Source organism: Peromyscus eremicus, chromosome 3, assembly GCF_949786415.1.
Source record: "Peromyscus eremicus chromosome 3, PerEre_H2_v1, whole genome shotgun sequence".
Classification (NCBI taxonomy): domain Eukaryota; kingdom Metazoa; phylum Chordata; class Mammalia; order Rodentia; family Cricetidae; genus Peromyscus; species Peromyscus eremicus.
The window spans coordinates 152938505-152950878 of record NC_081418.1 but is presented as its reverse complement, the minus strand read 5'-3'; the positions used below and the strand labels follow the sequence as shown (position 1 = coordinate 152950878).

Genomic DNA, 12374 nt, shown 5'->3' with positions numbered 1-12374 from the left:
TCCTTCTGCTGCATCCAAGAAACACACTGTAATATTAAAGGTGAATATCACCTTGGGGTAAAAGGATGGAAAAAGATTCTAAGCAAATGGACCTAAGAAACCAAGCCAGTGTCACCATTTCAATATCTGACAAAATAGACTTCAAACCAAAGCTCATCAGAAGAGATAGGGAAGGACACTACATACTCACCAGAGGAAAAATCCACCAAGAGGACATTGCAATTCTTAACATCTGTGCACCAACTGCAAGAGCACCCAAGTTTGTAAAATAAACACTACTACAGCTTAAATCACATATTGACTCTCACACAGTGATAGTGCATGACTTCAACACCCCACTCCTGCCAATAGACAGGTCATTCAGAAAAAACTAAACAGAGAAGTGCTGGAGCTAATAGGCATTATAAACCAAAAGGACCTAACAGATACTTACAGAATATTTCACCCAAACAAAAAAGAATATACCTTCTTCTCAGCACCTCATAGAACTTTCTCTGAAGTTGATTATATACTTGGACTCAAAGCAAGTTTCAACAGATAGATAAAAATTGAAATAAGACCCTGCATCCTATCTGACCACCATGGATTAAAACTGGATATCAACAACAAAAACAACAGAAAGCTTACAAACTCATAGGTACTCAATAACTCACTACAAAATGAAAAATGGATTGAGACAGAAATTAAGTAAAGACTTTCTAGAAATGAATGAAAATGAATATATAACATACCCAAACTTACATAACACAATGCAGGCAGTTCTAAGATGCAAATTTATAGCAATAAATGCCTATATTAAAAAAAAAAAATGGAGGGGCTCCGCGAGGGCACTCTCTATCCCTTGTGGGTCCCTGTTCAGTGCCTGACCATCCGGAGAGCCAGGAGCCAATCCGGGCCACCGAGGCGAAGATGGTGGACTACAGTGTTTGGGATCACATCGAGGTATCGGACGATGAGGAAAAGACGCACCCCAACATCGACACGGCCAGCCTCTTCCGCTGGCGGCACCAGGCCCGAGTGGAGCGCATGGAGCAGTTTCAGAAGGAAAAGGAAGAACTGGATCGAGGCTGCCGTGAATACAAGCGCAAGGTAGCTGAGTGCCAGCGCAAGCTAAGGGAGCTGGAAGTGGCTGAGGGCAGTGGCCAGGTGGAGCTTGAGCCGCTGCGAGCCGAGGCGCAGCAGCTGCGCAAGGAGGAGCGAAGCTGGGAGCAGAAGCTGGAAGACATGCACAAGAAGGAGAAAAACATGCCCTGGAATGTGGACACCCTCAGCAAAGATGGCTTCAGCAAGAGCATGGTCAATACCAAGCCTGAGAAGGCAGAGGAAGACTCAGAGGAGGCAAGAGAGCAGAAAAACAAGACCTTCGTTGAAAAGTACGAGAAACAGATCAAACATTTCGGCATGCTCCACCGCTGGGATGACAGCCAGAAGTACCTATCAGACAATGTCCACCTGGTATGTGAGGAGACAGCCAACTACATGGTTTTCTGGTGCATTGACCTGGAAGTGGAGAAGTGCGCACTGATGGAGCCCACCAGACCATGGTGATGCAGTTTATTCTGGAGCTGACCAAGAGTCTGAAGGTCGACCCCTGGGCCTGCTTCTGGCAGTTTTTTTTACCAGATCAAGACCACAGACCACCAGTACATGGAGGGCTTCAAGTATGAACTAGAGGCCTTTAAGGAACGTGCTCGGGGCGGGGCCAAGCTCCATATAGAGAAGGCCATGAAGGAGTATGAGGAGGAGGAGCGCAAGAAGAGGCTGGGCCCTGGAGGCCTAGACCCTGTGGAGGTCTACAAGTCCCTGCCAGAGGAGCTGCAGAAGTGCTTTGATGTGAAGGATGTGCAGATGCTGCAGGATGCCATCAGCAAGATGGATCCCACTGATGCCAAGTACCACATGCAGCGTTGCATCGATTCTGGCCTCTGGGTCCCCAACTCCAAGTCTGGTAAGGCCAAGGAGGGGGAGGAGGCAGGCCCCGGGGACCCATTGCTGGAAGCCGTCCCCAAAGCGGGCAACAAGAAAGACATCAGTGAGTGACCTGCCCCAGCCACTGCCACCGGCCTGCAGGCCTCTGTGGGCCCTTCTTCAGAAAAGGAAACCTAGACACCATGTTCCTAGCTCCTGACATCCTTTACTTCTGCTGCCCTTCACATCCCAGCCCACGGCTTGCCCCATGTCCCTTCTCCCCCAGCCTGTCCCAGCATTCATCACACTTCCTGCTTCGGGTTGAAGGGCTCTACTGTCTGCAGCCCCTCCCCACCAATCAGCGTTATGCCAAAGTCCTGGGGGTCTGGGGAGGGGCAGCAGTTGCCAGGTTGGTCCACTGGGTTGGGGATACACATGTCCCCAGATGGGCAATGTCTGTCCCTATGGGTCTGTGATCATTGTTTTTCTTCTGTCTAGCTTTCTGTCCTGCAACTGGCAACAATGTCTAATAAACAGTTCCAGGTGAAAAAAAAAATTGGAGAGATCTCATACTAGGAACTTAATAGCACACTTGAAAGCTCTGGAACAAGAAGAAGCAAGCATACCCAAAAGAAGTACATGGCAAGAAATAATCAACTCTGGGCTGAAATCAATAAAGTAGAAACAAAGAAAACAATACAAAGAATCAATGAAACAAAGAGTTGGTTCTTTGAGAAAAATCAACAAGATTAATAAATCATTACCCAAATTAACTAAAAGGTGAAGAGACAAGATCCATATTAACAAAGTTAGAGAAGAAATGGAGACATAGCATCAGAACCCAAGGAAATCCAGAGAATCATGAGGACTTATATTTTAAAAACCTATGCTCCACCAAATTGGAAAATCGAAAAGAAATGGATAATTTGTCAATATATTCACCTACCAAAGTTGAATCAAGATCAGATGAGCAATTTAAACAGACCTGTAACTCCTAGTGAAATGGAAGCAGTAATTAAATGTCTCCCAACCAAAAATATCCCAGGGCCAGATGGTTTTAGCACAGAATTCTACCAGGCTTTCAAAGAATAATCAGTGCCAATACCCCTCAAATTATTCCACAAAATAGAAACAGAAGGAGCATTTCTACAGATTCAATTCAATCCTCATCAAAATTCCAACACAATTCTTCACAGATCTTGAAAGGAAAAATTTTAGCTTCATATGGAAACACAAAAAACTCAGGGTAGTCAAAACAATCCTGAATGATAAAAACAAAACATCAAAGACCCCCCAAACCATCAAGATGGCATCACCATGCCTGATCTCAAATTGTACTACAGAACATTAGCAATAAAAACAACACAGTTTGGGCATGGAAACAGACACATTGATCAATGGAATAGAGTTGAAGAAGGTATCAGAAGGTAGAATGATCTCCAATGCTCATGGATCCATAGGATTAATAAAGTAAAAATGGCTATTCTACCAAAAGCAATATACAGATTTAATACAATCTCCATAAAATTCTAACACAATTATTCGCAGATCTTGAAAGGACAATTTTCAGCTTCATATATAAACACAAAAAATCCAGGATAGCTAAAAACAATCCAAAATAATACAAGAACTGCAGGAGGTATCACTATTCCCAATTTCAAGTTGTACTACAAACCTATAGTTAAAAAACAAAACACATGATGGTATTGGTATAAAAAAAAAGTCACATGTTGATCAACAGAATCAAATTCAAGACCCAAACAAAAATCCACATACCTATTGACACCTGATTTTTGATAAAGAAGCCAGAAATACCCACTAGAAAAAAGCCAGCATCTTCAACAAATGGTGATCAAACTGGACAGCTGCATGTGGAAGAATGCAAATGGGAACCATATTTATCATGTGGCACAAAACAACACCAAATGGATCAAAGATTTCAACATAAAACTAGATATCCTCAACTAGACAGAAGATAAAGTGGGAAATAGTCTTGAACTCATTGACACAGGAAAATATTTCCTGAACAGAACACTGATAACTCAGACACTAAGAACAACAATTAATGAATGGGACCTCGTGAAACTGAAAAGCTTCTATAAGGCAAAGGACACAGTCATCTGGACAAAGCGGCAGCCTATAGAATGGGAAAAGATTTTTTAGCAACTCCACATCTGATAAAGGGCTAATTTATAAAATATATAAAGAACTCAAGAAACTAGACATCAAGAAAACAACCCAGTTTAAAATAGGGGTACAGGTCTAAACAGAGAATTCTCAAATGAGGAAACTCAAATGATTGAGAAACACTTAATGAAATGTTCAACATCCTTAGCCATCAGGGAAATGCAAATCAAAATTACTTTTGAGATTTCATTGTACACCTGTCAGGATGGCTAAGATAAATAACACAAAGGACAGCTCATGCTGGAGAGGGTATGAGTAAGGCAGGAACTCATCCATTGCTGGTGGGAGTGCAAACCTGTACAGCCACTGTGAAAATCAGTGTCCCAATTCCTCAGGAAGCCAGGAATTGATCTATGTAGTGGGTAGTCATTCCAGCTTTGACCTGAAGTTCCAACCCCCATTGAGGCTTCAGTAACAGTCATGCCTACAAGGTGGGGCTGAGAGAGGACCCTAAAGACCCGAGATCCAGATGCACGGGCTCTCTTGGTTTCTGGACCCTGGACACTGGAGGTGGAGGTAGACCGAGCAGAGTTCTCCAGAGAACACTGCTGGACTGTGCTACACCTTTCCCAGACCCTGTAAACTATCCCTTCACTTGTAAGTTAACCCACAAAATAAACCTCCCTTTTAACTACATGGAGTGGCCATAATAATTTCACCAATAGGTCTATCTCAAGATCCAGCTATACCACTCTGGCATAGACCCAAATGATGCTTCATCCTACCACAGAGACACTTGCTCAACCACATTCATTGCTGCTCTATTCATAATAGCCAGAAATTGGAAACAACCTAGATGTTCTTCAACAGAAGAATAGATAAAGAAAATGTGGTACATTTACATGATGGAATATTACTTGCTGTGGGATATCTTTCTGTATGCTGTGAATATGTGTTATTTTCATTGGCTAATAAATAAAGCTGCATTGGCCTATGGCAGGGCAGGATGGATCCAGGCAGGAAATCCAAGAGGAATAATGAGAGGAGAAAGGAAAGTGGAAGGAGACGCCAGCCACCGCCCAAGGAGCAACAAGATGCCAGCAGACTGGTAATGCCACGGCCACGTGGCAACATATGGATTAATAGAAATGGGTTAAGTTATAAGAGCTAGCTAACAAAAAGCCTGACCCACAGGCCATATAATTTGTAATTAATAGTAAGCCTCTGTATAATTATTTTATAAGCGGCTATAGACCACGGGGCCAGGCAGGACCTGAGAAACACGGGACCATGGGGCCGGATGGGACTGGAGAAACTACAATTATTCATCTATTAAAAAAAAAGAAGCTTTAGGTAAATGGAAGGAGCTAGACAAAAATCATCCTGACTGAGGTAACCCAGACCCAGAAATACAAATATGAAATGAATTCACTTATATGTGGATGTTAGTTGTAAAGTCATTGATAAGCAAGTAATCTGTATAATTACAGAGGTTAGGTATATAGTACGGGACTAGGGGCAAGGCTTGGATCTCTCTAGGAAGGGGAAATAGAATATATAGTTAGAAACAGAGTTGGGGGCTGGAATGGAAGGATCAAATGCAGAGGGAGAGAGAAGATGGGGAGTGAGAGAGGAAACATGAGGAGGAACAGCTAAAACTAAGGGCTATTTGAGGGGTCACATAAAAACCAAATACAGTAGAATCATATATACACATACACATACACACACACACACACACACACACACACACACACACACACACACGCATGCATGAAGGCAATCTAAATGAAATTGCCAAATAATGGGGGAGACAGAGCCCCAACTTGTGGTGATATTGTGTTCCCCAAAATATTGTGCACCCTAATAAACTTATCTGGGTTCAAAGAACAGAACAGCCACTTGATATAGAGGCCAGAAAATGGTGGCACACATGTCTTTAATCCTATCACTTGGAGGGCAGAGATCCCTCCGGATCTCTGTGAGTTTAAAGCCACACTGGAAACAGCCAGGCATGGTGACTCAAACCTTTAATCCCAGGAATTGAGGGCAGAAAGCAGAAAGGTATATAAGGCGTGAGGACCAGGAACTAAAGCTGGTTAAGCCTTTAGGCTTTTGAGCAGCACAGTTCAGCTGAGAGGCATCCAGTCTGAGGAAACAGGATCAGCTGAGGAAATGGCAAGGTAAGGTAGCTGTGGCTTGTTCTGTTTCTCTGATCCTTCAGCGTTCACCCCAATACCTGGCCCAAGGTTTGATTTTATTAATAAGACCTTCTAAGATTTGTGCTACACCAACTGGACATCTCTTGTCACCAAACGAAGCTTCCAGTATTGGGAATAGGTTACATCTAATTGAGTTGTTGGCCAGATGGGTCCCATGGGAACTCCCAAACTAGTATCACCAAAACTACTGGCTGATGTCCACAAACTGATGGTCAGACCTTATTGCTGAAGACAACACTTGCACAATTCATTGAGCGTGGAGAAGTCGAACTGGTGCCTGCCTAGATCCTTCACCCCTGTAGACTAGTACTCACAGCACTGGAAGGTACTCTGCACACTGCCAAAGGAGTTAGTGAATCCCAACCCAACTGCAGGACCTTCGGTCTACAATGGTGACCTGACTACAAGATGTGCTGGTGCAGCAGAGGCACACAGCTTGTGGGAGTCACCAACCAAGATCTGACTGCATTTAAAACCCAGCCCATGAGATGGAATCCATCCTGACACGCTTGAGCGGCCAAGAACCTAAGATTAGATAGGCCAGGGACCTACAGGAAAACCAAATACTACTGTTCTGTTAAAATGACTCCTGACGACATTCTGCTACACTCATAGATCAGAGAAGTTTCCTCCTGCAGCAGATAGGAACAAAACCAGAGACTCACAGCCAGACAGTGTGGAGAGAGTGAAAGAGCTTGGAACACTCAGCCTTAAATGGGATGTCCCCATAAAGCCCTTCCCTCAGGGACCAGGGAACTCTGCAGTAGAGGAGGTGGAGAGTGTAAGAGCCAGAGGGATGGCAGATACCAAGGAAACAAAGCCTTCTAGACACAGAAGGTCTGACACATACGAACTCAGAGACTGAGGCAGCATGCACAGGGCCTACAGGGGTCTGTACCAGATGGGGTCTAGAGCTGATCGGAGAAGTGGACACTCACCCTGATCCCTAATTCAGAAGCTATCTCCAACTGACAGCCACTTGCAAATGAAAAGTTAGTTTCCTCCAAGGCAGTCTTACTGGGGAAGCAAACTGCTCTCAAGGGCAGGCCCCATGCCCAGCAGAGGATGGGCAACACAAAATGAACTCGGGGACATCTTTGCAGATTCTTTGTTTCACAATGTGTCAGGGCTTTTATATTTTATTTATTTTTACTTTATAAGTCCTTTGGTATATATCATGACTTGCTTTTTGTGCTGTGAGATCCCTGTGTGTGTGAATGTGTGTCTCTGTGTCTCTATGTGTTTCTTGTTTCTTTGGCTTTTTTTCTTCTGTTTATTTTGTCCTATTCTGACTTGGTTTTGCTTTATATTATTTTATTATTATTATTTATTAGATACTTGTTTGTTTCCTAACAGGAGACAGAAAGGATGTGGATCTGAATGGAAGGGGAGGTGGGGAGGATCTTGGAGGAGTTGATAGAGGGAAACCATAATCAGAATATATTTTATGAAAAAAAAATCTAATTTCAATAAAAGAAAAAGGAAATCAACCTAAAAAGACTAGTGTTTTCCATAAAATGTAACCAGTACAGCCACACAGGCGAGCCCTTGCTCACTCTCATAATCAGTAAATATGCTGGAGTTTTTCCATCTCTCCTTCAGTGTAGCACAGGCCTTCTGGCTGTCTTACCCATGCATCCAGGAGCTGTTGCTGTGGCCTCCATTTGCAATTCTTCATCTCCCCAGCAGGGACCAGGACCCCCCACAAACCAAACAGAACGCCTTCCATCTGTATCTGACTGGATCACAGCAACATCTAAAAATGGTCTACAAATCACTCCTTCCAGAAGACTGTGGCTGCCCCGGCTTCCGTCTAACGACAGTCTCCCACCATGGTGTGACAGTGGCCCTTCTCAGTGATCCCAGCACAATCTTCTCTACTTTGACCCCAAGGTCAAAGGCTCTATTATCCTTGAATATGGCAGTGTATGTACACCTGTGATCCCAGCACTCGGGAGGCTGAGACAGACCTCACAAGTTCTAGGCTAGCCTGGGCTACATAATAAGATCCTATAAGAAAAAAAATGAAAATAATAGCAATAATAGATGATAATTCCATATCCTCAGTACTTTCAGCCTGCCTGCCAGTCCTTGGGAAATCTCACCCACACACTTGCTTTTCTGTCTGATGACACGAGTGTGTGTCTCCTCCTCGGGTGGGTTGACTAAGTTGTAAGATCTTCTTATAGACTACTGATGCCTTGCTCTGACCTGAAGCTTGATGGTGTCACATTGGGTTTCGTTGTTGTTGTTGTTCTTTACCCTTCTTCCTTCCTCCCTTCTCTCATCATTTACTCTTACAGGTTAAACTCTAACCCGAGCCCAATATTGTCTTGTCCTTCAGTAATTCACAGTAATTTACTTTTAGATCTCCTGTCTGTCACCTGCTCCTGTCTCTGAACTGTGACAACAGTGCTGGAACTTGTTCCATCCCCTCCACTGTTGTTTTTATAAACCTCCATTCTTAAGATGTCTCCAGGACTACCTTCCTTTGAGATGAAAGGAATCCCTTTCTACACCCAGGAGAGTCTCCACAAAAAACTAAAGGTCCTGAATTTACTCCCCTCTGCCCTTTTTAATCAGGGGAAACAGAAGCATCTAGGATCAACATTGCGTCCTAGGATAATTCTAGATAACATGCCCGTCAGCCATTAGTCACCCCATTCCTTTTAGACTTTAACATCGTTATCGACCTCACTGCCCCCAAATCCTCATGCTGTAGCTTTCCTGAGTTATCTGCACTGATCCTTGGTTCTTGATACCACACTGAGCTGGCTACAATACTTAGGTATCCAGTATGCAGCCTCCCAGCCCCACGTACACAATAGAGGAAGTAATGTGTAAGAAAAAGTCTTGGAGGACCATGCAGCAGGTTACCCTTCGACCACTCCTGCACGTGACAACAGACCTTCACACATACAACAAAAGGAGAGAAACACAAGCAAGGGCTGTGAAGAATCATGAAGCGAGACTAAAGTCTCCAGCTAGCCTTCAATCATTCTCACTCGTGGTGGATCTGCGTTCACGAAAGGAGTTTCCCTGCTCTCTGTAAGTGCTTCGTGCTAGGCTTATAATGCCATGTCGCTCTCACAGCGCCTCCCCCCATGACCATTTGGGCTTTCATCCCAATCAGTTCTCTCAAACCACTAATCTCATATCCTTGACTATCTGCTTCTTCACCTGATCAGCATCACACACACACACACACACACACACACACACACACACACAAACACACAACCTTACTGATCTGTGTAGCTGTATGCAATAATGCATTTACCATCTTATCTCTGACTGAACTCTGATGCATTAATGAGTGAGTGAATGAATGACAATCAACATAAAGCAAGGCCATCCTCACTCAGGCTCATCGTCAAGCTTATCCAGGTCAATAATACCCTGACCATGTAGTTAAATTCTAGTAACTCCTATTTCCTTCCTAATATCTTGAAATAGTAAAACAAGACTTTTAAATAGCATTATGTAAATTCAAAGGGACAGTTGGGTCCTCATAGCTTGTCACTGCCTTTACTGTTACCATGGACGGTTCCCTCACCAGGTGTGATGCAGCCTTTTCCGAACTCACGGAGTCTCGGCATGCAGCGTTCTCGGGAGCTGGGCTGGGGCCTGTGAGAAGAGGAAACACAGTGAAGGACTGGGGAGCAGTGACGATCAAAAGAGGAAGAGAGGGGAAGGGTGGTGATGTGGGTAGACCAGCAAACAACAAAGGCTGGCATGTGACAACAGCAGATCGCTCCAGAGCGCACGCATGTCTGCCAGTGCAGAGGCAGGGATGCCACGCCGAGGCCTTCCCCCGGTCTGCACAAGTGGCCTTTCAAATGGAGGGTGTTTCTCTAAGCCTTTCTGGGGCTAATGCTCCCTTCTTCTGCTAAAGGTCTTACTGATCAGTAACAGAGCTACGCAGAGGAAGGAGAAGCGGCTATGAGTTGGCATTCACACAGCTTGACAAATAGTTTTGTAAATCTTGTATGCAAGGCTGGTAGTGATCGTAACGTTCTGCTAATGCATGGACACTTGCAAACATCCGGTTACCAAGCTGAGGAAAGGGACACTTTGGGAACGCTCCGTCATGCTTGGGAATCTGTTCACTTTTGCACACACTGCATAGAATGTTGCCCACACTCCCTAACACTCAGCACTTTTCTCTTCAAGAAACAGTAGCCCTTTGTACTGTTGTAAAAGACTATAAGAAATAAGAACAAAATGGTTATCAATTTCTTTTGGAATATATGATTCCCCCCATGGAAGTTTTATTTTTCCTTAAATTTTAGAGCTGGGACTGATGAGACCTAACCGAGTCTAACCTGTTTCTGTCAGACGTCAATATTTAAGGCCTGTTATATTGTGATTTTTCTTCTGTCTATAAAATTGAAAGAAAATGATGGCACCTTCCTTCAAACACCAGAGCTGCCTCCCAGTTGTCCTTGAGCCCCTCGACAGTGTACCTGGCATGGCAGAGGCCGATCTTGCTTCCTCCTCCTTCTCACAGAGGGATTTGCGGTCAGGTTCACCAGAAGTCATGTGCAAAATGTCCGATCCAGATTCTGCCGACAGGAAGAGGCTGACAGCATGAGAGCTATGCAAAAGAAGCGTTTACCTGGGCTCCTTATTTGCACACCCCTTAGCAGGCTGCCAAACACCAGGGCTCCGTTTGTGATAAGAACTCCAATTTTTCCCTCCCCCTCTCTACTCACCGCTTGACGTCACGGTACTCTCTGAGGATGAAGTGTGGTCAGCGGATGGTTGTGTGAGATACTCCCTGACGAAAGGATACAAGAAATATCTTCAACATGGAGGGCAGATAATCCCTTTAAAAACCAATGGCATACATACCCAAGTTCAAGAGCATCGCAAACCTGAGCTGCGGCAAGCTCTCAGAATACAAGTGGCCAGCACCATTCTCCTGCGGGGAACAAGGAGACACGTGGTCAGTGATTTGACAGTGTCCGCCCCAGAAGGGCAGCTTTAAGCAAACATCCCCAACAGTTTTAAATGAAGCCACCAGTTACTGTGCTCTGGGGGAGGTTTTGGGAATGGAACCTTATAGGGAATCTTCGTATACACACTTTCTCACAGCCGTTCTCACAATCTCTCACTTTAAAGAAAACCTGATATATCCTTGAGCAAAACAAATTCCAAACCCCAAGGGCAGATAGACTTTATTTCACACACACACATCATGTTCTCTTTACAGGGGATGCACTACCTGAGTGTGACATTTTTATTTAAGAGACCATTACTCAGCATCAAACTTTTGACCTGAAATGGCTCTTAGGCTTCTTACTAGATAAATTATACGTTTTAGATTTAACCCATATTGCAGGGATCTGATAGATTACAATCACAACAGCATCCATGACTCCATTCAAAGGGGGCATTACTGAACTGTCAGGGCAAGTTGTAAAAGTCTCATTTGAACCTTTAAATTTATGTTAGAGAGGAGCTGGTGTGCTACACTAGGATTTATGCATATGCTTACTCTCTTTCAAAAGGCAAAGGTAGAGTATTGTTCTGGTCTGGTGCTTCCTTTTAAGCCCTGGGCTCTTCCTGTGAGCTTGCTCTGGTTGTTACGCATTTAGGAAGGGAAACTGACTTCAAAACTGCTATCATTCTAGCATGTCTGAGGCAGATGCAGACAATATGAAATGAAAACACACATAACTACATGCAGGTGTGCATAAACCGTAAGACCAATTGGATGCAGAATCGTCAAAGGCTATAGCCAAGGGCAGGCTTCCACAGAAGGATGCTGCTTTCAAGAAAACATTGACCAGAGTCACAGAGAGCCTTAGTGAGGGCTCGGGTTTGTTGTTTATCTCACTGTTGGTTTTAGTAGTCCTGACCAACCAAGAGCCTTGGCCACGCCAGGCAAGAGCTCCGTTACTGACATACTCTCAGTCCAGAGGTCTATGTCTATTTAGTGTTAAAATGTACAAATGCCAGGGGTGGCCAGTGGACTCAGCAGGTGAAGGTGCTTGATGCCAAGTCTGATGACCTGAGTTCAATCCTGAGAAACCACTGGAAAGAGAGAAGTGACTCCTGGGAACTGCCCTCCATGTGTATACTGAAACGTACATGTATTATCTCATTTCCCAA

The 12374-nt window shown here is 44.2% G+C and overlaps 1 protein-coding gene and 1 pseudogene across 1 annotated transcript in view; one reads left to right on the top strand and one right to left on the bottom strand.

Annotated features, from left to right (window-relative positions):
• Irag2 (inositol 1,4,5-triphosphate receptor associated 2) overlaps positions 1-12374 on the bottom strand; it is a 92208-nt gene that overhangs the window by 20303 nt on the left and 59531 nt on the right. Inside the window, exons 13-16 of the mRNA XM_059257179.1 lie at positions 11135-11181; positions 10973-11037; positions 10709-10822; positions 9814-9884 (exon numbers count right to left, since the gene is read on the bottom strand). Of these exons, the coding sequence (XP_059113162.1) occupies positions 9814-9884; positions 10709-10822; positions 10973-11037; positions 11135-11181 (297 nt within the window). The remainder of the gene's footprint in view (positions 1-9813; positions 9885-10708; positions 10823-10972; positions 11038-11134; positions 11182-12374) is intronic.
• On the top strand, positions 879-2312 carry LOC131905508 (hsp90 co-chaperone Cdc37-like; annotated as a pseudogene).